The following is a 27,512-nucleotide window of genomic DNA, read 5'->3' as shown; positions in this document are numbered from 1 at the left end:
CACACAGCACATCAGTGATCGATTCACTTCTGCAGGGCTGGGCTGAGCCCCAAACCCCACAGCAAACTGAACTCAGAGTGCAGAGAGAGGCATAGAGGGCTCACCCCTGCAGTGAACAGGGACATTTTCCAGTATCCCATGTTGCTCAGAGCCCTGTCCAACCTCGATTTGAACAATTCCAGGGATGTGGCACCCACCACCTCCCTTGGAAACCTGAGCCACCCTCATAAAACACTTTGTGAGGAAACGGTGACTCACGTGCCTGTGAGAATGCATGGATCAGATCTCCAAACAGGGAACAAACAGCCTTTTTCTGCAAGGTGAGCAACAGGTATGGAATATTTGGCAAGACAACGTGATTGGTTTGCCGGAAGCTGAAATGATGGATACCCACACACTGCTTAGGAGGCAATTCCCATCAATAAGCTGCACTCAGAAGAGGAAATCAGGGCTTTTTCCAACATCTTTGAAGCACTGAAAGTCTGATCCAAACCTCCCTCACCCTTTTTCTCCCCACATAACATTCAGCAATCCCATGAACTTCCTCAGCTCTTGGCACAGCTCACTTCGACTAAAGTGATTCTGGGATCTGCTCATGGTTTCTGGATATTCAAGTTCAAATATTTTGGGAAAGGGAAAATAACCTAGGAAGGAAGGCCCATGAAAAGGAGAGGTACTCCTGGAGAAGCTGTAATTTCCTGAACATTAGTTTCAAATTCACTCCTGATTCCACTGCTAGAGATGTGCATCTAAAATAAAAGTAATGAGAAAATGTTGAGCAATTCTGCTTTACAGATGACTGGAATCATACTGCAACAACCTGTCAAAGGAATGGTTGATTTTAATTGAACAGAACACCAAAACAAAACTGAGGTTGTGTCATGTCAACAGTCTTTTTATTCTCATGATAAAGAGCTGTAAAGGGATTGTCTTATTTATTTGAAGAAATAGCGTTATCATTGTTCCAGTGTTGCCTAGTGCTCTCCACAGCTTTGGGAAAAGCCAAGTTTTCTGTACAACACTTGTCATGGCCAGTTTAGCAGAGAATACAGGTCACTTTAAGTCATTTAAGCACAACTGTGGGGTTGAAATGTGAGTTTTGAAAACAAAGGCAGCTGCAAAAAGTACATCCAACCTACAGCTTCTGCACCATCTCCAGAAAAACAGATGAAGGGATGTACAAACTTCCTAGATTAACACAAACTATTTGAAGACATTTGCACAGAAGACATGTTGCCAAGAGATTTTCAATTCCATTTATTTCAGAAATAAAAGAAGACAACAATATAAATCACTGAGCAGACACAACCAAAATTAGAAGATCAGGCCTTGTTTACTCTTTTCCAAAACTCTTTAGGATCTTCTGTTCCAGCACAAAATATTGCCACCCAGTCCTGTAACCCCACATGCCTGATCAGGTAAAAAGCCAATGGAATCCCAGAATACAGTAGGTTATCAGTTCATATTATTTTACTGCACCTCTACCCCAGCTAATTTTTCACAATAGGTTGATAGACAAATTAATTGCAGAGCAAGTAGCATTCTCCAAAATTTAATGGAACAGCATTTAGTATCTACTTTTCTTTACCTGCCATCATTCCTGGGAATTCATACTTCAATCAGGAAGTAATCCCAGTCAAAATACAACTCAAGAGAGCCCCAGAAACGTGGTGATTATTGACAAATCATCCCCAAACTGCTACGATTGGGATTTTGTACATTTGCCTGAGTTAAGAGCAGGAGCTGGGCTCTGAAATGCTTTGCATTTAGCTTGGACAATAATTATCCCATAAAAGTGTTGCAAATTTTTTTGCACGGATTAACAAAACTGCAGATGCTGGGTAACATTACAACATGCCTCAAACCAGGTTTTAGACTTGTTTTCTAGATATCTGCATTCACACAAACATGCTGCTTTAATTAAAGGACAACTGTGAAAATTAGCCCTGGCTTGATCAAGAAATAGCAACAGCAGATTATTGCAGTAAAATAACAATTTCAGCAACCACTGCGAATAGTTTTGGAAGTTCTTGAGCTTGAATTTCAATATTCACGCATCTGAAGGTTCATTTCTCAGACACTGGGCATGTTAGTATTTTTCTATTTAAATTCTTACAGATTAGAAAGAACAATTTACTCTCCTACCCCGAAAGGGCTGTAAGGTGTAACCAATTTAGTTGTACAGTGCATGAAGTAAGAAAATACCCTTTGCTACCTCCCTTATGTCAGTTATATCCCAACACAGCATTAGTAAGCAAAGATTATCTTAAAATATATACTGGGAATAAATTGAACTAAATTTAGATTAAACTTTGTAGCTAGCTTTATCTCTGTCATAAGGAATGAGTAAAATGTTGGTATGTCTCAAACTACTACATAATCATTTTATTTCTGGAGGGCCAAAAATGAAATTCAAGGGATGTGTTTACAAATACATACAGATAAATTATTTTATTAGAAATACTGAACAGCATCAGCTTTTTAACAAGTTGCTCCATGAGGGCAATCACAGTGTCCTGATAAAAATTCTACTGTGTGATTTAGCCAGGAAAGTTTTACAACAACAACAAAAAAATGAAGCAGTGTTTTAATTAAATTTCTGTTTGCTCCTAGAAATGAAGGTAATTTCTTATCATGAGTTGTTTAAAAATCCCATAAGTTGTTACCAAGCAGTAAAGCACTAGTGTGGAAAGGCACTAGGATTGGAGCTTGTGTTACCTGGTTTCCAGTACAGACAGCACTTGAGAGCTCACTAAATCACACCTGTAAAACAGCCCTGTGCTTGGGCCCAAGTCTGCTACATTCATTAAAGTGTTGGACAGGTTCTTGTGCAGGTGGAAAGATGCAAAATTCAGAGCAGATCTCGGCAGATTTACAGGTTGGACCTTTCCTTGACAGACATATGGGTTGTGGACTGTGTGTACGTCCTAATTACATCCTGAAAATAAGGCAACAGCAATACTCAGAGCAAGTTCCATTTAAAGTAAAGAACTTCAGGAAAAAAGGAGAACTTGAATCAACAGTTATTGTTCTTTGGAGCAAGCACTGAGCCCAGGAAAGGCTTGTGGCAATGTTTCATTACCATCACAAAGAGTGGGTAATCAACCTGACCACATTTTATATCACGGTTATCTTCCAGAAACCCTACAAACCCCAGCTGAAATAAAGTCTTTGTACCTCAGCAGCTAACCAACATTTAATTGTTATTAGAGTGATGCTTCCTTATTTTGCAATTTTACAAGCACTGACTTCTGGCCTTTAAATCAAACAGCAATCAAGACCAATTTCTCACTTCATTGGATTTACAAGAGAAGCCAAAATAATTCACAGCCAGTCAAAATGCAGCCACAAAAATCATTACCATACCTTTTTCCCACTCTCAGCATTGTATTTGTCCAGCAAAGCCTGGATACAGGCTCCATATTTAGGATGAACATCAGTGAAGTTTTTCACCTGAACGGGGAGACAAAACAGAAATTGCAACAAGAATTTTCTCCTCTGTTTCAAAAGGATCCTTTAACTATCCTTTATAGTTCCTGGGCTACAAGCAGCAGGTATCATAAGGAAGAAAAGTTTAATTCTGATCAGTCATAAGCTATGAACATCTTCAAACACTATTTCTGTTGCCTAACACAGAGCTCATTCCCAATTAAAACAAAGTTGCCCTGGGAAGGAGAAGGATCCAATCCCTCCTTGGTCCTCACTGCCTTCTCCTTGTTTAGAGCAAAACCTTACTCTGGCAGTCATCTGATTTTTGAAACACCAAGCTAAACACATGTTCAACATCTATCCCATTCTTCCCCCCAGGAAGTAAAAGTTACTTTAACATGTTATCTATTGATGTTCTATTGTGTAAATAGGCATGTATTTAAGTATGTGAATTCCTGCATGAGAAAAAAATCCAGCCTTTTTAGAGAATTCCTGATCTTCCTTTGCAGAAGCCATTAGGACAGAGTTATTAGACTGGTAGAAAACCTGGAATAAACCCCAAAGAGGGCACCTACAGCTCGTTTCTGAATGAAGAGTTGGGCATCCTTCAGATGATCTGCGATGTTTCTACACAGCCTCTGGCGCTCTTCCTCGTTCAGCACTTTGAGGTAGAATTCTCGCACCTGGCCATTGGAAAAAAGAGTTTATTCTGAAATCCCCAAAAGTCACTAAGAACAGCTTTCACTTCCTAGTCAAGCAACATTTAAAATACTCAAAATGTTTAAAAGGCAGCCAATATGTGAGGGTTTTTCTTGGGCAAGCCTGCCAACAACTCCTTCTCCAGACACTAATGGAAAGAAGACAAGTCAGAGTCTCTACAAAACGATGCCCAAAATCTGGTTTTCAGATTCTGTGAGAACTCACACTAATAGACACCCTACACACTCCTCACGTGTGCCAAGCAGCACAAAGCCTTTCCACACCCCCACCTGGGTCACATTGTCCTCATTGGCACTGTTGAAGCGCTGCACATCTCCCGAGACAGACATGCGGCTCTCCTTGAGCTGGGGCTGATCCTCGGGACCAGTGAAGCTGTTTGGGTAATAATTTGGGGCACCACCTGGGGGGAAAAAAAAAAAAATCCCAAAATCAAATCAATCAGATGGCAGCACTCTTAAAAAAAGTCAGGAGACAGAGGACATTCTTTGCTTGGAGGAATTTAAATCAATTACTCAGTTAGGATTAGTTTTTAAGAAAACAGTTGACAGCATTTTTCTGTCAGCACCTTCAAGCCAGTACTTAACAGCACTTGCTACAAAGAGAATTTCCATAGCCTTTCTCAGAGACTATTGATTTGATTCAGAAATAAGAAAATCTGCCCACTTTCACAACAATATTGCTCAACTATAATAGACAAAGTCGTGGTTGAAGTCTAAGGCAGTATAAAAACACACTGTCATTTGCATATCTGAGGTACTACAATGCTTCCCTGTGTAGGGGGTGTATTTTAAACACATAATGAACTTAGGGAACTGCATAAAAATAAACTTATTATCTGTTCTGGGACAAGAGCAGCTGCTCTCAAGTTCCTGTTTTTCAAATATTTCCCTCTCCTCCCTGAGCAAGTGTCTGAATTCATAGCCCAGAGGAACACATATTTTGGCATGAGCCACAGCTTAAGTACATCCTTGTTTACTCTCAGGTGGAAAAGAGCCACTATTGGGCAAACCCTGACAGAACAGAAGCTGCTCAACAGAGGGGAAGTTACAGCTCTACTCTTGGCATTTTCACTTTTGTCTTTCACAGTCTCAGAAATCTGAAAGCAAAGCAGTTTAGCGACGTGAACTGAGCATATGGAAGTCAGTCTTTAAATTTCAAAAACGCAAATGTAGATTTCTCAAAGACAATTAGGCCATCTCTGTAATTTTTAGATTAGATTTTTCCTGCATGTAGAAACAAAGAGGTAGTAATTAATTCATGTAAAAATACTTCTCTGACATTTCATTTCAAATCAATAATAATTTGGAACTTCTTCAATTAAGTGCCCTTTAACAAGCATGTTTCTAGAAGTTTTTAAAGGAACATAAAGTAGGGACATAACTCATTTCACTGCAGGCATTCTCCTGCAAAACCCCTTTCTGTTAAAGGCTCATGTCTGGAAATTCTGAAGCTAAGGGAGTTAAGAGTTGAGAGAAAAAGTCACCAAAGACATAAGATGCATATGAATAATTATATTGAAAGCTGTTTTCCTGACTACCTTGGTTGTCAGAAACAGTCATTGGCCCGTCCCTCTGGTAGTTGGCCACCCTGGCTCTGAAGGGACAATTCACAGGGATCTGGAGGTAGTTGGGGCCCAGGCGGTGTCTGTGGGTGTCAGGATAGGAGAAGAGGCGTCCCTAAAACATTGATCACAAACATTAGCCACCACTTGTAGAAGACTGGGGCGTGGCAATTCAAAGCTTTCGTAAGCAGCAAAGTAACCAGTGCTCCTCAGGCCAAACCTCCGGGTTACCTGCAGCATTTTGTCAGGGCTGGGCTCAATTCCAGGGGGCATGTTGCTAGGGTCATAAGCCATCTGTTCCACCTCTGCAAAGTAGTTGACAGGATTCCTGTTCAAGACCAGCTTTCCCACAGGGATGAGAGGGTAGTCACCATGAGGCCAAACCTGTAAGGCACAACACACATCCAGCAAAATCAACATTATGACAGTATTATACAGCGTAACTGCCAGGCACAATTCACAATTTAAGTCTCAATTGAGAAAATACATTACTGAGTTTCTTTTTCCCCTAACAAACATTGAGAAATGGCTTATTTTAAGAAGCCTTTTGCAATTAATACAGGGTATTTAAGTAACTTATTTCATCATGCCAGCATAATCTCAGCACTTGAGTACTTGAATGAAATACCCGCAGGCCCTTGAAAAGCTGCCTAGGGAAGCAGGGCGTGGGTGGAACTGGTGGCACAAATGTTTTCAGCTACTCCAAAATGCTTAACTGGCCTTTTCTTTGCCATCTGAGCTGCACTTTTAAGCTCAAAGGTCTTTAGCCACTTGGGGAGTGCAGCTTCAGAGGTAAAAAAGAGCACTACAAGTTTATGTCGGCATCTTTCAACGAGGCATTCCTAGGAACAGCTATTGGGAGTGGGACAAAATGAGACCAGCAAGGCTCAGGGTGTGACTCTGATCTGAGATCACACTTCTCAAGTGCCACAGGATCTACAGGCCTGGAATCAAGCTCTATCCATATTTCCCTGAGGAAGAGCAACATCAGATATAACACAACTACAATTTCATCTCCAGAATTCCTGGCTCATCGTGGCTCTACAATAAAGAATACACTTCAACACGACCTGAAACTGAATATTCCCAGTAGTATCAGACATACCTTAGTCACATCAAAAGGATTAAATGGGAATTTCTCTGCTTCTTCAAAGGTCATAACCTGAATGTAGAAGGACCATGAAGGATAGTCCCCCTTGGCAATGGCATTGTAAAGGTCCCGTATGGCATAATCAGGATCAGTAGAAGCCAATCTTCCTGCTTCTTCCACAGAAAGGTTTTTGATGCCCTGGTCAGTCTAAAAGCAACAAAAGCACCAGTTATAGCATGCAGGAAGTACTACAGAAATCATTAATCAGAATGAATTTTAACAAGATTTATAATCTGAGATTGTGCAAGTTCTAACTTCCAATAACTTGAGTTTAGATTTATAGTACATTCAACAGCTGCCTTCCAGATAAAAATCAGTTCACTGACAGTGCTCCATTAACAAGAGACAGATGCCCCAAGAAGAGTTTTTTACAGTCTATAAATGATTACAGGTGTTAGCAAGAAGAATGATGCCTCTCCTATTGGTTAAAGGTATGAAACTGATACTAAACAAGGACTCCACACATCTTTAAGCCTGAATTAAACCTGAAAAGTCACACATTGGTTTTCATCCAATATGATGTATAGCTCCAATAATAATAATAATAATAATAAAAAGACCAATACCTTGGCATGGAATTTGCAGTAAACTGCTCTTCCCTCAGCATTAACCAGTTTGAAAGTGTGTGATCCATATCCATTCATGTGGCGATAGCCATCGGGAATGCCACGATCACTGAACAGGAAAGACACCTGAAGAGAAGGATCAAACACTATTAACAGGTTCAGCAGATCAAGGAGAAAGTCTTCATTCCACACTAAGTTTGTTTATTTCATTAATCTGCATCACTGGGAGCTATGTTAATGTTGCCAGGAATTCCTTGAGGAATTTCTACTTCAAGTGTTAATGAAATAAAACTGATTTCCCCTGTAAGCATAGGTAAGCATGGACCATTTAAAATTATATTTAAATAAAAGTAAGACTACGTAGGCTTCTAGATCAAACATGGAAAAGAAGGATTTAAAAACCTGCTGTCATAACATGATTTTCTTAATCATACAAAATAAAGTCACAGGAGAAGCCTACTTGATGCAAAGACTCAGGGCGAAGACTCCAGAAGTCCCACACCATGTCTGGATCCTTCAGATGAGTCTGAGGGTTCCTCTTTTGGCTATGGATGAAGGATGGAAACTAATGTGTCCAGAAGTGGAAGAGGAAAAAGGGGGGGAAAAAAAAGAAATTAAAGACAAAGCTGTAAGATCACTGGAAAAAAACCCCAAATCTTCTACTGCCATATCCTTTCCGCAAACAAATTAATTCACAGACCAGTGAAATTAGGGTAATGTCAAACATTCACAATTAGAATAAACAGAGGTAAAGAATGCTTTCATTTTGTGGTTGATAAGGTGAGAGATAAAACTGTTCAGATTTGTTTATCTGTATTTATGTGACTCATAAATGAATACAGAGATACTATAAAATACCTGTGCAGAACTCCTGCACTCAAGGAAAGCCTCTCTACCAAGTGCTGTTAAACTTATGCCAAAAACCAAAAAAACCACAGATTTAATAAAAAGAATTGGCAAGAAGCCTTTAAAGTGAGAAGTTCAAGTGAAAAATATGAAACCATGTAAGTTATCAAGCTTTAGTTCTTTAATTTGCTTTTGTTTAAGAACAAACGTTACATCTGACAACAAAATTTTGAGTGTGTCAGAACAGCAGCTTTTGCTTTTGAGAGAAGCCAGAACAAGATGTGAAGGAATTTTTGGACTCTTTGACAAAGCACCCTCACCTCTGGTGCTTACTCACCAACATTGCATCCCGAATAAAGAAGATGGGAGTGTTGTTTCCCACAAGATCCCAATTCCCATCTTCCGTGTAGAATTTCATGGCAAAGCCTCGGGGGTCACGAACCGTGTCAGCTGAGCCAGATTCTCCAGCTTGGAGAAATACAGAAACATAGAGAAATATTAGGATAGGAAACATATATAAATATAACCTGAAAATAGGCCATAAAAACCTAAAAGGGCAGGGTTTACTGCAGTCTCTTCTACACCAAGGAAATTTAGGAATATTTTCAGCAGTATTTCAGGCACTGTGAGTTTTTAAAGTGTGAACCCAGCCAAGCATTCAGGCCGCAGTTAAAAGAAGGAAAAAACAAGTATATCCACTTGAACCAATTAAGAGTGGAATTCGCATTATCACTGAGAGAGACATCATCAGATCATAAGGCTGAATCATCTAAACCCACATTTGTTTCTGTGCACCAAATCCCAGTGGGAAAGCTCTCATTTGGAAGATAGCAACCTAACCAGTGTGCCTAATAAAAAAACTGTGGAAGAGTTGTAATCCTTTTAATTCCTTCTGCTTCACCCAGGATAGGATTTCCAATGGGAATTTAAACCAGAGCACAAGCACCTAGCACAACACCTGAGCAGAAGTGTTCCAGAAGTGCTCAGAACAGCTAATGCTGAATTGTGATGAAATCAGGAGGACGCTCATTCTCTCGTTAAAAAACCTTGTGTATTCCAGAACAGCAGGGAGGAAACGTGTCCAAACAGGGCAGGGAAAGGGAAGGGAAGGATGCAACAACCTGCTCCAGCAGCAGTCCATATTTCAAACTCAACTCCATGGCCTTACCCCGTACAACACTCAGGACCCCCTAAATCCTAAGGGATTTAACACTGGAAACAGCCAATAGGCCAAAACCAGCAGCTCCCTGAAGCCTTGCTGGACTACTTTTTTCTCTCCAATACTTCCAGAACTGAATCCTCATTAGGATTTCTTTTCTTTTAAAAACATACACATCATGAATTGTAATTTTTCTATCAGACAAGCTATTGATCACAATTAGCTTCAACTAACAGCATTTAAGATTTTGCTGATTTGTGCATTCCAGTCTTTAAGAAACCAGAGTTTATTTATGGAAGATTGTTTATTTTCCTTTGCCCAGTATTTAGGTTACATCATTCATCCCCAAAACATTCCTGCAGCATAAGAAATTATAGGTATTTCACTTGCAAGTGTTGATTGTGACCCAACTAGAAACAAAGCAAGCTTTCTGTCAGAAAAAACCAGCTCAGGCTGCCCTCCCTCTCACATTTTAGACAGGAAAGTGTCTCCAGAGAGCTCTGACAGAACAGGGCAAAAGCTGCCTAAGGTCTTCCATGTAAGTGAATTTCAGAGAAGAGGAACTGACTGGAAGAAGGCATTTCAAACACCCTTAAGTGCCCCACAATGCAAACACTGCTGTCAGGGCACACATGTAAGAGACACGAAGTGAATTCAGAGCCTTACCAACAGTGGAGAAGCGGATGGCAAGCGGAGTCCTTTTCCCAATGTGCTCAAACACTTTTGCCTTACAATACTGGGTGATATCATGAGTGACTTCAAAATAGCCAAAGGCTCCTGAAGAACAGCAAGTTCAAAGTGTGAGATCTAGGCACCTTCCTTCCACTCAGAGCCTGTCTGTTAACATACAACTTCAAGTCACAGGGACACATGGAAATACATCCGTTTAAACAATGCTCTAAACACTCCACTTACTTGCCCAAAAATGAACTGATTTAACACAAACTCTTGGCTCACTCTCTCCTCCTGAACTGACTGTCAGCAGCTCCCAGCAGCAGCACAGAAGATGCTCTTCTGCCAAGATCTGTGCATTTATCTGGGAGCAAGGCAGGTATTTCTTTAATGCTGCTATGTGTTGCAGAATTTTTGGTGCACCTGTAAGCTGGGTGAAGCAACAGAACCCTTCCCACCCCCACAGAGGAACTTTTCCCATGTACTTTCACATTTTAAATACAGCCCCACGTTTGCTCCTTCTAGGGCAATGCGTAACAAAAATCAAGGTACTAATTCCACCTTAGTAAGACCAGTAATAGTTTTTTAAAGGTTTAGGTTTTTTTAATTTAAATATTAGATCATCAGCTTGCTTTGCAGACATAAATTAGAAGACGAAACCAAGTTCTCTATTAAATAACATGCAAACAACATTGAATATAAATGGGGAGGAACAGACAGAGGAAGCAGAGACTACAGCAAATACAGTAATAATTGAAGGGCTATAACCACATTTTCTCTCATTTTTGTAAACAATTTTTCAATGCTTTAAGTTTTGGCACTGAGTTCTTTTAAACCAGGCCTTACCACTGTTGTTTATATAGATTTATTATAGCTGGTAACACTAAATTATAGATAACAATGTAATTTATGTGCCACAATCTACATGTTAACTCAAAAGCTCTCGAAGTCTAATTCCACAGAGAGAAAATATGTCATTTTAAACATACCTGCCCCTTTTGCATGCACGACTCTCTCAGGAATCCTCTCTCTGTCAAAGTGAGCCATCTCATCAGTGAAAACAACATCTTGGACAAGAAGAGGTCCACGTGGCCCCACTGTCAGGATATTCAGCTTATCCCCAATGGGGTTCCCAGCACCGGTGGTCAGGACATCTGGTTTCTGAAATCAAGAGAAAGACACTAGCAACACCAGATCTTAAAAACCCTCTGGATCTGAGGCACACAATGTGCATGACTGTTCACCCATTACATGTCACGAACAGATCAGCAAGAAGTGGCAAAATGACTTCAGATTCTGCAGGAAGTTACAGCAAATACAGACGTTTACCTAAACCACAGAGCTAGGTTTAGTGCAATTTAACAAGGGGAGTTCAACTCATGAAAATCCAGGAATGTTTTCCATGGTTCAAAAATATTTCTTCTTCAGACTACTGATCTTGCTTCAAGAAAAATATGGGATAGAAAAAAAAACACAAAAAAGGAGCAGCTGCTAGAAAATAAAGGAGAAAGGAGAGGAAGAAGTAATGTCAGCACAGGGCAGAGGCATAAGGAAAGAGCTCCAGCCAGACCAAAAGGGGGTTTCCATGATTACTGTTGGTCTGGAAGAGCTGTGGAAAATAAGAGAAATAGGAACACCTGAGGAATCATCATTTTAGACTCCTGGACCACGGAAGGACTAAGATGAACACAAACCCTAAGAAGCTCTACTGCCAGGAAATGTCCTGCAACTTCAAGAAACACCTGCACTATAATTGAGTGTACTCCTACTTTCTCTTAAAAAGATTCCAGTAGAAAAGACTTTATCTGCATCACATGTGGGGTTCTATGCTCCTCTAAGGCAATATTCCTATTTTACTGGGTGCTGGAGAAAATGTACTGAGAAAGGTACATCAGTTTTTCCTGGAGTACACTTATTGTTAGGGGCCAGTTGTTTGTGAAGGACTTAGAAGAACAGAAAACGAGTAAGGACAAAGGGAAAAAAAATGAAGTAAATAAAGAAAAAATTTGCACCAGGGCAAGCTCAAATAGCAGTCACAGATTACAAGCAGCTAAAAATAAATCCACCACACGTTGCACTAAACTGACATAATTCCATATGGGCTCTCTATCCATACCATCCTACCTGAAGCCTCCACACACCTGAGCCACGCTAGCACAAACTCCCTCAGCCCCTCCTGATTAGTTCTCCTCCTTTTAAAGTTCTAGAAATGAAAAGGGATGATGGAGAGAAGGAAGAAGCAATTCTTAATGAGAAAAGCCTTTACTACTCTAACAGCGACTTCATGGGGTTGCAATTCTTACACTAAGTTCTGCTTTAAGGGGTTAATTACTGCAAACAGATAAAATTCCCACCTGATAGAAGACATTTTTCCCCCCCAAGAGGCAACCCACAAAGCAGGGAAAGAACAATTATTCACATCCATGCCCAGAGCTCTGGATGAGGCAGAGAACACAGGGAGTTCCTGACACCTTCGTTTCACTCAGGTCCACGAATAACCACATAAAAGACATTTGACAGGATAAGTGCATTTCCACTGTGTTCCTAGTAATGTGCAACACACACTACTCCAGCTGGCTTGAATTCCCAAAATAGCCAAGTTCTTTATTCTTCCTTCACCACTTCATTAGCATAAAGCTTTAAGCATAAACCCAAGTCCTTTGGGATGCCTGGAATCCTCACCCACACTGCAATCTGTACAAACATTTTAAAAGACAATGTGTAACTGGTTACAAACATGAACACGATGTTCAGAAACTTACAGGAAAGTTACTGTAAATAAAGCTAAATTGGTATTTTAAGTCAAAAAAAGTCTGCTGAAATCAAAAGGTTATCTATAGTCTGTCATAGGAAATATGCAAGAGTAGAAATTGTTCTCAGTATATTTTCCACTGCTTATTTATTACAGGCAAGACTATTCTATAATGCCAACATTTAAGGCCACCAGAAGCAGTTGCTAAAACCACAACTTGTTGACATTAAGACTATAAAAAAATTAACAGCTTTGTGGCTGTTCAGTCTCTCCTGTGTACGCAGACTTTCTAGTGTTCACGTTAGAAGTAAAGAATATTCATTTATTTAATGGTAGGAGATACTCACTTCAGTTTCAGGATAATGTTATGTGCGGCACACAAAGGAATTTCCAGAGAAGTAAAAAAAAAACAACAGCATAGTTTAAAGAAGAATTCTCATACTACTTTTGGACCTGAGTTTGATGACTGTGTTTTCACATGGTTGGGAGCTGCACACAGTCCAAACCTTGACAGATAAGAACTTTTGAATCTGTATTTCATTACAGCACCAACCTGGCATGACAGAACGAAGGGAAGCAAAGCCAGGAGAATTTTAGTCACTGCTGTGGTAAACAGCACACATCAAAGTACACACTTCCAGGCATTACTGATACTTTGTACCTTATACAGCTCACTTTAAAATTCTAATAAGTCCTCCCTACTTTCTACCTTAAAGTCTCATGACTCCTTATGCAACACAGACTTTGGGCTGCCTCCCAATCTCCAAATTAACCTTGGCCTCTTTTCAAATACTGCTTTCCTACAGAAAAGCCGACATCCCTACAAAAAGAATTACTCATGGATAAAAAAGGAACTATTATGACACACGCTAGGACGTGATGGAGTCCCAAGTCATCAGGTAGTTTTCACACTGTACCTTTGAGAACATAGAGAAAAAAAATAAAATTAAGATGACTTAACAGCTACAGACGGGTGAACTGAGGCATCCACTTGCCTCTTGTAAGACTGCCACTTAAAACCAGCAGAAAGCCTATTTAGTGGCAAATACACGTTTCTGTCAGAAGCTACATGTGGAAACTGTCACAGTGATTTGATGAAGGAGAAGGGAACTCAACTCTTGCAACATTTATACATTAACTCGAATATTTTGGGGTCTATTCTACATCTTCAGATGACGGAGTGCCATGCTGTTGATTACATGCCCTTACGATTTCAGTCAACTACTTGTCCCAACCCACTTCATGGACTCATGGAATGGTTTGGGTTGGAAGGGACCTTCAAGGTCATTGAATTCCATCCCCCTTGCCATGGGCAGGGACACCTTCTACTATTCCAGGTAGCTCCAAGCCCCATCCAGCCTGGCCGTGGACACTTCCAGGGATGGGGCAGCCACGGCTTCTCTGGGAAAACTCTGCCAGGGTCTCACCACCCTCACAGGGAAGAATTTCTTCCTAAAAAATTCACTTCATTTTGGTCAGCAAGTCCATGCAGTATATGCTGAGTTGGAAGGGAGCCACAAGGACCATCGAGTCCAACTCCTGGCCCTGCACACCCTGCTGAACGTACTTTATCCTTTCTTTTACTCCCTCGCTACATTTTCACAGGGCTCTACCGCCGTGGCAGCAAACCGAACCGCACACTTCTGATTTAAGACGGAAACAAATCACCACCGTCCATCCCTGCCCGCGGACCCGCGGCTTGGGCGCAGCCCCACTGCTGCCTAAAAGGAGAAGGAGCAGGAGCAGCCAGGGCCAGGCAGCGCTGACCGCCCCTTGTCGCTCCGGGCCAGCTGGCAGCCTCCATCCCTCCGTGCCTCGGTGCTCCCGGGCACAGCTCCAAGCCGTGGGGGCGAGGCCGGGACGGGGCCAGGGCGCCTCGCCCTCCGCCGCCGGTCCGGGGACGCCCGGGCTCTCGGAGCGCCGCATCCCGCGGAACCCTGCGGGGCTCTGCGCTCTCCGGCGCCGAGGCTCCCCGCTCCCTTCGCGGTGCGAGGCGCGGGGGTACCGGGGATGCCCGGCGGGTACCTGGGAGCCCCGGTGGTTCTTCCACTGCTTCAGCTGGTCCGCGGCGTCGTCCCGCCCGTCAGCCATTTGCAATCTCCGGCGACCCCCGAGGCAGGAAGGGCGGCGCGCGGGGAAGCGGGAGGGGCTGTGTTCGCTCCCGGTGAGGAGGCAGCGGCGGGGAGGTCAGGCCGTGGCCCGGTCACGCTGTCACCCCGAGGGACCCCGCGCTGCGACCGCGTCCCGCCCGCAGCACCCACGGGTAGCGGGAGGCACCGCCACTACAGCCCCGGCTCCCGCCTGCGCCCGCCCGCCCCGCTACCTCCTCGGCCAATAGGACCGTGGCCAGGGGCCACCGCGAGTTCCGATTGGTCTAAGGGCACGTCAATCAGGCGTGGTGAGGCCCCGCCCACTTCTCACGCTGTGGGGACGGGGGCCGGCGGCGCTGTCGCGTTCCTTTGCAGTTCCAAGGAAATTAACCCGTATGGCGCTGCGAAAGGGATTTTTTGGCTGTAATTCCATTGTTGGGATGCCGGAGCTTTCTAAAGCTGCTGAGATGCCGGAGCTTTCTAAAGCTGCTGATGGTGGAGGCGTTGTTCAGTGACAGACGAAGTTACAGGCTCGGCACTGTGAAAACTGCACGTACTTACGGAGCTTCTGAGGCAGGGTTTGTTTCAGTGGGGAAAAAGATGTCTTTAAATCGCAAAAATCAAAGTGACCAGTGTATAACTATATAAATTATATTAGCGTGTAACTATATACAGGCTCATTCTTGTATTGGTGCCTGAAATGGGGTACAGGTGATTAGTTAACTTCGGTCATAATTCATATGCGCTCAATAGTAACTAGCATTTCTTTGGAGACGGGAATTTTTAACCTTAAAAACCCATCCACTTCTGAATTATGTGGTTATACTTACAAATTATGAGTAAAGATGACATCTGTAGTTTTGATAATACTGCAGGAGGTCCCTGGCTTGGTGCCTAATACATGTGCTGTGGATGATAAAAGTGGTAAAAAGCTGGTTATCTTTCTTATTTCTGAGGTAAAACCTTTGAACAACACGAATAATCCATCTTAAACTCCTCAACTGCAAGATTATACCTACATTCTTTCTCTGAATAGATACAAAGAATAGTCTAACTCATTATTTCAAGTAGACAATTGCTTTATCTAGTATGTGTTATTATGGATTAGAGGGTTACAGCTCTCAAATTCAGGTCTGTACTGTACAGGGAATATCCCTAGTTCTATTCCTTTTCCTCAGAACTAAGAACAGCAAACTTTTTTTTCTGCTTCACCCTTTATTGGGACATTCTTTCATGTCTTGAAGCCTCATAATCTTTTCTTCTTCAACATGATAACCAACATCATGAAGAAGAGCAAGGAAGATCACCTATGTTTCTCATATTTTTACACAAAATATACATCATCAGGCTACACCTACCACGCCTAGATTTAATATTAGGATTGCCCACACACAGTTTTTTTTTAATCAGTAATTGCTGTTTCAGTTTGCTTAACCAGCAAATTGGGGGAAATGTGGACATTTTCATGAACAGTTAATATTTGCTTTTCCTTTAAAGTTTAACACTTTAAATGTTAAGCAGGCCAACATGTTTAGATAAACTCGCTGGTCACCAGTCTGTTTCAAAGTAAGAGTAACTTGCAAAAACTTCTTCTCTTTCCTATCAACCCTTATTATATGCTAAAAGAAAGGATATATGTGCATATACCTACATGTATGCCTGCATAAAACAAACAAACAAACAAGAAGAGATTAAATATTGGCCAAGAAAATATGCAAAACCCAAAATAAAACCCAGGGGAGAGCAGGTGGCAACACCAGTGGCACATATCGCAAGCAGTGTTTGCACTTTAGCTTAACTAAAACCAAGTGACTGCATTTCATAAGAAAGGTCACACACAAAGCTCAGTGTGACACCAATACTTTTGTCTCTCATCTTGCTCTAATTTTATGTCTTTTCAGGGAAAAGAACAGTGGATGCTGGTTTGAATTCCACAGGTATCTGGCTGTGGGTGTCTTCATTTGTTTCCTTTTTCCCTCTCTCCTATCTTGATATTTGTTTCCTGCGGCACCTTATTTGCCTGTGTGAGCCTCCTGTTATGTATCTGCATTAGGTAAACAAACTTCAAGCAATTCCAAATTAATCATCTTTATTTACCTGGCAAGACTGGTTCTCCGCTGCCACATGACTTTCTGAGGCATGATCCAAACCACACTTTGCCCTTAATTAAGATTTGGGGAGATTAAAAGACAGAGTGCTTTGCTATTTGTGTTTTGTTGTATTTAAAGTGAGTTTAAACACAAACTACAAGGTCAGTGTCACACACATGATTGTGCTGTAAATAAAGTTTACACATAGCTCAGTGATCTACACCCAAGGGAAGATCGAGAATTGGTTGAGTAGCAGGTCAGCAGTGCCTGTTTTTTCACTAATTAAGTTCCACAGGCACCCCAAGCTTTCATCCTACATCTCTCAGCCCTCTCTGGCTGCCTCTGTCCCTACTTCCTGCTTGTGATAAAATCAGAGTTACAAATGTTCCCATGCTCCCTACAACACCTGTGCACTCTGAGTGCCTCTGCTACAGAGCCAAAGCATTTAACTCCAGCACAGAGCATGGGGGACAAAGTGACCTTTAAAAAGAAAAGATCAGAGAGTGTGCTCACTTCTTAATTAAACTGATTATCGATGAGAACACTTAGCAGAGCACTGGGAGACTTACTGACCCTTCTACTAAAGGTGTTGTGTCTTCCAGAGGATCCAGATTATGTACCTAGAGATGAGGCTTGGATACATTTCCTACCCTGAGCCGCAAGGAATAAGGTCAGAAAAACATAAAAACTCTGGTTCAGGCTCACATACTAAAAATATAATTGATATTACTGAGTATATTTTCAGTCACAAAGCAAATTCAGCTACTGCATGTGGACCAGGTACGAAGTAATATAATGAATCTATTCTCAAGACCTGAAATAGTAATTGGCCTTTATAAATATCCAATATTTGTATATTTGGAGTAGCTCAGGAGCCTCTTCCACTCATCCTTCTGCTGTCATGCCTGCTGTAAACATCAGGGCACAGAAAAAGCATGGAAAGAGCAACAAAGAACAGTAACATGACAGAGGATTGAGGGGTAGGTATGGCAACTACAGGCAGAAGAAGTAGGTTGCTATTATATTTTAGAAAGAAAGCAGAGATTTTTGAATAGAAACAACAGATAAATGTCCATTTTAATGTGATAAACAACAATCTGCCTGTGCTGATTCCCAACACACACCCAGGGCAATTTTGTATCTCAGCCTGGCAATTACACAGACACGAAGTTCATGCTGTGAAAGGTCAGCCAACCTCTACTTGCACTGTATGTAGCCTTTTTAATGTTGTGTTTTCAGTCACTGGATCTAATGGAAAACATGGAAAACACTGAAATACATCTTCAGCATCTTCAGAAGAGGTGGGCTTAAAGGGATCACTGAGGGGACAACACGAGTGGAAAAGGTAATAGTAAAGGTAATTCCTCCCTAGGGGAGGGAATAAAATCTGGATTTTGTGGGAAATAGCACATTGGACTGTCATTGGACACAGTGAGATACTGAGATGCATAGAAAATTTGAAAAAATCATGTAGAAAAAAATCAAGAAAACGCAGAAGGGAAACCTTACCTTGTATTCATAATTTTCCACCATCTTCTGCTGTAGTAATTAGGGCAAGGTCTCAATTTAAACTACTAGAAAAAAAAAAATTAGCCTCAAATATAGAAGAGTGTGTTATAATATTAATAATTTGTATGTTTCAAACATGTTTTTCTTTGCCTCTCTCATTCTCCATAGATGAGAATGACTTCAGTGATTTTGGAGCAGTTGTCTTCAGCCTTTGTGGTTTGCATGGGGTTAGTAAATGCCAGTGGTCCTAGACCTAGTCCTTTTTTACCAAAACGAGAATTTAATTAATCTATATTAATTGTTTCTAATAATGTATTGCTTTTCATAAACAGTACTCGTGATCATCATTATGAAGAAGTTGTGTTGCATATTTAGTGCTGGAAAAACAGCTGCAATCTACTCCTTGAGATCAGTGAAGGAACAAAAATAGAGTAAGAAATACAGCACTTTTCAGGTAGTGGGGTATTCAAACATCTTTAGCATCCTGGATACCTCAGTTCTGTGTTTTTACTCCCCAAAACATCATCATTAAGATGATTCCACATCAGAGACACACAGTTTTCTTTGGTTAATGCAGATTTGATTTCCTTTCAAGTTAGAGCACCCGCATGAGTGTTTTTCTCCATTTGTTCTCTGTGTTATTAGCAGCATTGTCTGAAGCATCTACCCAGTGGCAGTTAATAAAACCTCCGTTTTGGAACCTGGTTTTGCCCATTAAAGCTTCATTCTGCTTAAGAAAAGATTTAAAGCTCAACACAGCCATATTTTATTCTGTTGTTACAATCAGAAGCTCTTAAGCTTTTAAATGGGTCAACCACCAGTATGACTTAGTCACATGTTCTTTAAGTTAGTCAAATGCTTAATTAGCATGCTGGATGTTTGCATGTATAAATATAGATGTTTGATCCAAGAGATACCTTGATACAATAGGTGTCATTTCATGGGTTCCAATTCCACAGAAAGAAGGGAATCCTAAACAAACTGAGCTTGAATTTGCAGGAAATGAAAGGCAATTTAAAATGTTGTTTGCCCAGCAGGACTGGAGAATCGGGCTCTTATTGCCAGGAAAAATCAGATACATGCCTTTGAAAATTTTGGAGATACATGTGTATCTAAATGCATCAGTTGGCTCTAGGCTGACACATGGAGACTATTGATAAAATTCATTAACACTGGTGATGATGGATTTCAGCATGGCTCATACCTCAAATTTCAGTTAGTTTTGGTACGGAAACAATGTTAAAATTTGCTCTTTATAGCGGTCATTTCTGAATTTCCTTGTGAATATGGTGCTGACTGGAAAATAAAATATCATCATAGGCAGCTTACAGGGAAAAAACAACAAACACAGCAGCCAGTGGAATGACAACAAACCAGATGGATTTGTGGTAACCACAGCAAATATGGATGCTGGGAAACAAGGAAAGGCAAACGAACAGATTTGTGAGGTGCTAAGAGAGGAAATGTCACTGTCTTTGAAACCAATAGGCAAGGAGGTAGAAATTCTCCACACTTGATCTACTCCCCAAGGCACAACTGAGAGATTTGAGTCAGGCAGCCAATGGTGTTTGGGTGTCCTGAGAAAGGCTGTTTCAGTGAGTTGGGAAAGATGGGACGCCCTGCAAGCAGAGGGCATCCACGGCCCTCACCGTGCACGCCACAACAGTGGCAGGCACACATGGTGTTTGTGTTCCAGAGCATCAGCAAGCACTCCACCACATGTGTAATAATCCACTCTGCTGACTGGATGGCTCAGGTTCCCAGGGAATGGTTCCCAGGGTATTGCTGCAAATTCCCAGTGTAGAGACAGCCTGCAAGATCCCATTAAAATAGCATTTTCTAGGCGTTCATAATCCAAATGTAGTTTAATATGTTTTCTCTTTCACTTTTTTTTGTCCTCAAAATACACACACACTTTAAAATATTTAAATTGATTCATTTCCAGTGTCTCTAGCTGATCAATAGATGCTAAACATAACTGATTTTTTAAAGATAATGATTGTGAAATAAAGGAGTTTTTAAAATCTGCTTTATTGCAGAAGATGGATGTAGCTGTCTCTTGAGGAGCCTTGTTTAAGAGCAATAACAGCCATTGAGGTTTGTCCCTTGAGATGGTGGCAAATAGAACCCAGGGAATAATTAATCCTAGGGCACCAGCACACTAATTACTATTGCTGGAATTGATAGGAGTTTCAGTACCTTTGAAATCTGTTTGTATTTTGATGTGAATATTTTAGCCTTTTTTTTTTCACTCGAAGTAGCCGCCATTCTCAGTCTATTTTCCATCATAATGGGAGACATCTAAGGATGGGAGAGTGGCAAAAAGCAAACCACCTGCTTAACCATCTTCATTCTGACAACATGAAAGCCTACAAAAAACCCTGGGGTTAGTAGCATATTACATAAATATAAAATAACTCTTCCAGCCTGGACTAATTGATCCAGACCAGTGCCTGCCATCTGGCCAGCAGTTTGCTGGTGCCCTTTGCCCCAGCTGTCAGCTTGTGAGTTGTTGTTGCCTAAAAGCAATTTTTCACACTGCCTGGTTCTATATCATTATGGGTTGCAAAGATGGCCACTGTTTTGTTTAACATGTACACACTTGCCAGGGACCTGCTTCTCAATTAAAGTCCTGGACAAGCCCTTGGCTGTTGTGACCACAGGTAGGTGTGTGGAAAACAAACAACAGAATTTTTTTCTGCTCTTTAAGCCAAAGTTCTCTTCTGTACATTTGACCTCATTTTTCTGTTCACAGAAAATTCATTGCCTCAAAAAGGTAAGTTGGAATTATGGAAGCTTGAAATATACTTTAAAAAAGGCAGAATAATTCCATAACTACAAAGTCTTTACGGCATTTAGTTAGACATTGACTTCAGTTTTAGACATCCTAAAGATTGTCAGCTTTTTATCTGTTTAAGAGCTGTGTTTCTAAAATGTTAATCTTCTTTACAGAAGTTGCTAAAATAATTCTTTTGACCTATCATGGAAAATGTAACAAATTATTAGTGTGTTTTGGTTTTTTTCCCCCTGGAGAGCGACACTAAGCTACCAGGTTAATTGACATGTTTCTTTCCAGCTCCTAATTGCTGCCTGCACCCTGGCTGCACATTTATAAGATATTTACGAGAGGTTTGCAAGCCCTTTGCACTGCCAAGAAACCTATGATGTAGGGATAAAAATGAGATACAGATCATAACTTCCAAACCACCAAACTTATAAACACACTAAACCCTCCTGCACAGATCTACGGGGATCTATCAGCATTCCTACCCAGCTTTGGTTATGTGCATTTCCTATTTTCCTTGGATTGAGGGCAGTGGTTGAACAGTACAATTGGGTCTTGACCTATAGGGGGGACTTCCAAACAATTTGAAGAGGAATACACATTTTTGCACTTCATTTTTTCAATATTTCTAGTCTAAAAATGTTGGATAAATTTTTACAGCCACAAGAAAGAGTGCTACATCATATTAGGCATGGAAATTAGGCCTAGTTTTGACCACCAACTACTTTTGATTCCCCCAGAGTGAAAACAACTCTTTTTCAGTAGTCCTCTGGTTATCATATTATTGGAGAAAGTTCTTTTTTTTTTACCTTTTCTTTTGCTGTTAGTATGGTAAGGAAGTTCTTTACTTGTTTTCACAGTGTGCTAATCCCTCTTCCTTTTGGTGTTTTTATCCATACACATTCCTGAAACTGAAAATAGTTTTCAAGATACGGAAGGCTGAGATATCTTGATTTTCTGCCTGCATGACAGATTCCTGAGGCTTTTCACTGTCTTCTTCCACCACGATGGTTTCCTCCTTTTCCTCTCCACCACTCACAGGGATTGCAACCAGTATTTCCTATCCCACTGTACTTGACAATTAACTGTAAGTATTCCCCTGTGGCCTGGAGGCAGACCTGGGTCTATCCCCCTCTATTTTGCTATATTTGAACGGGGAGGTTTTGCTGTGATCCATAATGACTTATCCTACAATATCCGCCCTCCATTCTTCATTTCATTTAATCCTTTTGCCACCTTCTGATACATTTCTGACTCACTGTTTTATTGACTGCTGATGGCTCCTGGCACCAGCCCCCTTTTACTGAATCATCCAGACTGTTCCTATATATTTTGGGGATCGGTTACTGGCTGTGCAATGCACAGAACACTACAGAGCACTCTGACACTTCCACCACAGGTGAGGTGTCCCGGGAATGCCTTCCCAATGACACAGGCAGGGGGGACAAAAAGGGAGTGGGTCATTATCTCCCCATTGCTTCCAGCATGTGTTTCATCCTGAGTGGCAATAACAAATTGGCCTGTGTCAGCCGCCTCCTTGTTGGAAAAATATTCCTGGGATATGTGATAACAAGCAGCCCTGTGTCACAACTGGAATTAGGGATCCAAGGAGGTGGATGGCGTTATGTTTATCCAGGCTGCACGTTGACGAGGTGGTTCCTGAGCCAACAGTGCTAATTAACAATGTGTGCCTGTACTGAGCTGACAATTAGATTTGAAACCATAGGATGGGATAGTTTCCCTAATGTTTTTTTTCCCAGGATTTTACTTTTTGAGGTTGGAAGTCTGCCTGCTCTTCTGCTGCAGGAAAACCATGGCGGGATACACATTCTGCATCTTCACAAGATGGGTGAGATGGCAAAAGATTGTTCACTCACATAAAAACTGGGAAGGAGCATGCTGGAAAAGTGTGACCAGTGCATTATCGAAGGTACCTTCTGACCAACATGTTCACTCAGAAAGTTTCCCTTCATTACTACACTCATTTGGTAATAAATGTCCAGCTACAAATTCCTGCTCCCAACATACGGAGATTAAATCTTCTCACTGAAAAAGGTTTCTAAAATTCTTAGTAAGGGTAATATAATTTAGTAGTGAATACTAGAATACCGTTACAATATTACATAGAACAAAAAGATTCCTTTGAAACTTTTTTACAGATTCTTTGAGAGAAAAAGACTTTTCCTCTATCTGAAACTTTCATGTTTTAGTGGCCTACTAGTGGTACAAAACTGGGGTTTCTGGCTTGTTTTTCTTTCTAAAAAAAGCAAATATTAATGACCATGCTGGGTGAGCTATATCACATTTTTCACATAGGACTTACAAATTTTAGATGTAACTCTATAAAAAATTCAGCCTAATTTTAGGCAACTAAATTAGAATTATATGCTCTTGGTTCTGAGGTATTTAAACAATGTGAAATATACCTCAAACTGAAAGTTTTATAGCATTCTCTTGTAGGTTACATGCAGGTAAGCAAAGTTTTCTGGTGTATAGTGGAAAGGGTGAAGAAACTCTTGAGTGTACCAGAGAAATCAGAGAAAAGAAGATTAGGGGTCATGAAGTAAAAGGTGAGAAGTTCTTAGTGAAAAGAGAATTCTGCAATTAAAGATGTTTTGTTATGGGTTTCCCCCTTATTCTCACACGTTTGGCTTTTTTTAGTAATTATTTTGTTGCTGGAAATACTGATTCATTGTAGTTTTTTCCCACAAACATTTGAACTTTACAGAATATATTCCAATTCAAGGTGAGGCACCTGAAGCCTCAAGGATTTTTATTCACTCCTCACTTGGGGCAGGGTAGAAAGTGGCAAAGTTTCACTACCACACTGCACTTGCCTTTGTGGAAAAATCTCTGCAGCGGCGCTGAGTCTGTCTTGGCAGTGAAGACAAAGGCGTGCTCCCCCTTCCAGAGGCTTCAGGCTAAGGATGAGGAAAGAAAGCAGATTTCTGTTGTGAGTTTTAGAAATAGAAAGGTCGGGATGTTACTCTGGGCATCCTGCAGCTCTTCCAAGCAGTTAGGTGAGTGAGGTGCTGCACATGCTGGTCCCTCGGTGAGGCGAGGAGCTTGTGACGGTGTCACACCGTGGGGACACGATCACCTGGGCCACGTCGGCAGCGCCTCCTCAGAGCTCACACACATCCCCATCCCACGAGGAGCGCCAGACAGCCCTTGTTCACACGGCTCTTCGCTCATCTTCCCCCCGAGCATCCCTCATTTTGGTAGTTTTGGAGCTCCCACACGTTTGACGGACAACCTGGAGCAGTTGGAATGCGGCGCTGTTGCGGCATTGCGGCCTCAAGAGGGAGGCAGCGGGCTATGTGACACGGCAAAGCTGCTGATCCTGTCAAGTTCGGGATTCCGTGGGAAAAGAAAGGTTTAAGCACGACCAGAGGGAAGCAGAATTTAGGCACAGCCGGTGTAGATTATGATGGAGTAGTAGCTAGGAAGCTGTTGCTACACTGGTGTATTTCAGTACACAACAAACACTGCAGCTGTTGTCCTAAGGTTCTGAATGATCCCAGGCAAAGCAGACGTGGGTTTTGACCTTGAATGTCCTCTGTAATTTGTCTTCAATTCTTTTCAGCACTGTTTGCCATTGTAAATAACCACTGATCTCAGCACGGCCTGATAAGCTTTGGGACATCCACTTTACAGCACCCTTAGAGGGTAATACTTCATTTGGTTTCTTGGCAACTTCCTGACTGTTCAGGATTATGAAAAATACAGTATTTAGCTGTAATTCTTTCTCTGGGGCTATTCTTTCCATTGGCTTTGTAATCACACCGATTGACTCTTGATAATCTCCTTGTCAATACTGTGTCCCTGGCTAATAGGGGAGAGCTGAGGATATGAACATTATTTCAGGAAACATGACACATATCCGTTGCAATCGATACACGTAATTTGCTCTATCAAGTGCCTCATGAGACAGGTTGATATTACAGCCAGTGAATGTAATAAGTAGTAATAAGTGCTATTTTGACATGAACTTCTTCCAAACATGTGAGTGTTTTGGCACACAGGACTGCAGCAGGTTTCCACACAGACATGATCTAGCAGAGGATCCTGTGACCAGATATCTGAGATTTCAAGTGCCTCCAGAGAGTTATTTTACACTGGTAGTTAATCATACAGAGACTTGGCAGGCTGGGTGTTAGATCAGAGCTGAGGATCTGGGTGACTGGGGAAGTTTATCCTGCCATAACTTTATAGCTGGATGTTACAAATTAGAAGCTGCTAAATGCTGAAGAACAGCATCATTATCTGCCGCTATTTGGTAACGCCTGATGGCTCTTGGAATGTTCTGGTTGTTTGATTCCTGCATAAGGAAGAAAATGCAGGCACTGTAAAATTGTAATTAATAGCAGGAGTGAAATGAGAAGAGGAGGAGTGAGAGAACAGGCCTCAGTAAGTTTCTGTAAACCTTTTGTCTTGAATATTGCTGTGTGATGAAGTAAATACTCTTTTATTCCCTTCATTTGATCCGATTCCAGGTAAAATATGATTCCCCCCACCAACCCTCACTGATAAGATTTCTGATAGTGCTTGAGACGGTCTGATATTGTACCAGGTTTTTACCCAGGAATTTAAGGCATTCTAGTCTAATCTAATCTAATTCAATCTTTCTTATTCTGACAGTTTTCTCCACCCTTTGTCATCACAATCATTTTATTGGGCAAATAATCCAACCTAGTTCCATAATCTTTGTAGTTCCATAACTTTTCCAAATAAGGCCTACTATAACACTTGCTCAGTTGTCTGGTGCACTTAAAAATAAAAAAAAACATTTTTATGTCACCCCTTGTCTCCATACACTCCGATTTTCAGGACATAAATGTTCAATGCTTGTTGAGCACTATATTTTAAATTAGTAAAATATCATTGATTATTTCCAAGATTAGTTTAGCTTTTTTACTTCAGAATGTTTTCAAAACAAACATGGAATAAATGCATTATAGCTGCTGGGGAGGGAGCCTATTTCCTGCCTCTAAAAAGTGTAGGAAGCATCTTCAGTACTACTTTCATTCTTAGAAAGTGTTTGATTTAAAGATGTCTTAACCTGTACAATGTGTGCTGAATTGAGAGAGATTGAAAACTAAATTAAGGATCAGAGGATTCAGCAGCCATGCTGAAAGTTAGTGAGGGGAGGAATTCCAAACGTAGGCAGACTTTGGAAAGGGGGAGTTGTGTTGGAAATGGTGCCTCTATGTATCCTCTGCAGTGGAAAGAGCAGGATTTATGGAATCCTTGTGGTGGTTGGAAAGCACCTCTGGAGATCATCTAATCCAACCCCCAAAGCGGGGTCAGCTAAAGCAGCTTGTCCAGGATTGTGTCCAGTTGGGTTTTGAATATCTCTGAGTATGGCGATTCCACAGCCTCCCTGGGAAGCCTGTTCCAGGTTTTCACCTGTTTCACCTGTTCCAGTGTTTTACCACCCTCACAGTAAAAGGTGGGGCCGTTAAAGTTTAAACTGAGTATTTTGTATTTCAGTTTGGGCCTACTGCTTCTTGTTCTTTCCCTGGACACCACTGAGCAGAGCCCACCTGTCTTTTTCCTTTTTCATTCAGCAGGTATTTATACACAAAGATACTGTTCCACCTTCTCCAGAACGAACAGTCCCAGACCTCTCAGCCTCTCAAATGACAGAAACTCCAGTCCCTTAATCATCTTTGTGTCCCTTTGATAGACTAACTCTAGTTTGTCCACGCCTCTCTTGTACTGGAAAGCCCAGAGCTGGACTCTGACTCCAACCGAGTCTCATCAGTGCTGAGCAGAGGGAAGGATCACCTCCTCCACCTGCTGGCAGTGCTTTTCCTGGGATGCTGCTGGCTTTCATTGCCACAAGGATGTATTCCCAGCTCATGTCCAATTTGTTTTCCGACAGGGCTTTTTATCCAAAGTTGTTTTCCACTTAGATTGAAAAGAGCCACTTATCCAGACAAAAATTGATCAGCTCGTCAGTGAGGATGTCGCAGGAGCGAGTGTCAAAAGCCTTGCTGCAATGAAGATAATATCACCTGCTCTTCCCTCATACCCCTGATATCGTCATGGAAGGCTGACATTAGTCAGGCATCACTTCCCTTTCATAAATCAATGGAGAATGGATTGAGAGCAGCCTGGAAAAGACTTGGGGATGTTAGTTAATGAGAAGCTCAACAAGACCCCACGATGTGCACTTGC

The 27,512-nt window shown here is 41.4% G+C and overlaps 1 protein-coding gene and 1 long non-coding RNA gene across 2 annotated transcripts; one reads left to right on the top strand and one right to left on the bottom strand.

Annotated features, from left to right (window-relative positions):
- Positions 1-1,233: 1,233 nt before the first annotated feature.
- On the bottom strand, positions 1,234-15,159 carry CAT (catalase). Its single transcript, XM_039552068.1, has 13 exons — positions 14,881-15,159; positions 11,093-11,264; positions 10,098-10,208; positions 8,610-8,740; positions 7,887-7,991; positions 7,427-7,552; positions 6,816-7,007; positions 5,942-6,094; positions 5,687-5,825; positions 4,419-4,549; positions 4,005-4,112; positions 3,367-3,453; positions 1,234-2,938 (listed from the first exon to the last, which is right to left on the bottom strand). Exons 1-13 carry the CDS (start codon positions 14,944-14,946, stop codon positions 2,873-2,875), a joined length of 1,587 nt encoding a protein of 528 aa, XP_039408002.1. The 5' UTR covers positions 14,947-15,159; the 3' UTR covers positions 1,234-2,872.
- LOC109146373 lies at positions 15,159-26,129 on the top strand. The gene is made up of 3 exons (XR_002048344.3): positions 15,159-15,523; positions 16,847-16,882; positions 18,275-26,129. It is a non-coding gene; the product is annotated as an uncharacterized LOC109146373 (long non-coding RNA).
- The last annotated feature ends 1,383 nt before the right edge of the window (positions 26,130-27,512 follow it).

Source organism: Corvus cornix, chromosome 5 (assembly GCF_000738735.6).
Source record: "Corvus cornix cornix isolate S_Up_H32 chromosome 5, ASM73873v5, whole genome shotgun sequence".
NCBI classification, from domain to species: Eukaryota; Metazoa; Chordata; class Aves; order Passeriformes; family Corvidae; genus Corvus; species Corvus cornix.
The sequence above is the reverse complement of the archived record's forward strand: the minus strand, read 5'-3'. Positions and strand labels throughout refer to the sequence as shown.

Excerpts from the sequence above, each read along its gene's own strand:
- CAT (XM_039552068.1), bottom strand. The coding sequence starts at position 14,946 with ATGGCTGACGGGCGGGACGACGCCGCGGACCAGCTGAAGCAGTGGAAG. Across the intron at positions 10,209-11,092 it reads CGTGCATGCAAAAGGGGCAG|GAGCCTTTGGCTATTTTGAA; the intron begins GTATGTTTAAAA and ends GCTGTTCTTCAG. Across the intron at positions 5,826-5,941 it reads GCCCTGACAAAATGCTGCAG|GGACGCCTCTTCTCCTATCC; the intron begins GTAACCCGGAGG and ends TCAATGTTTTAG.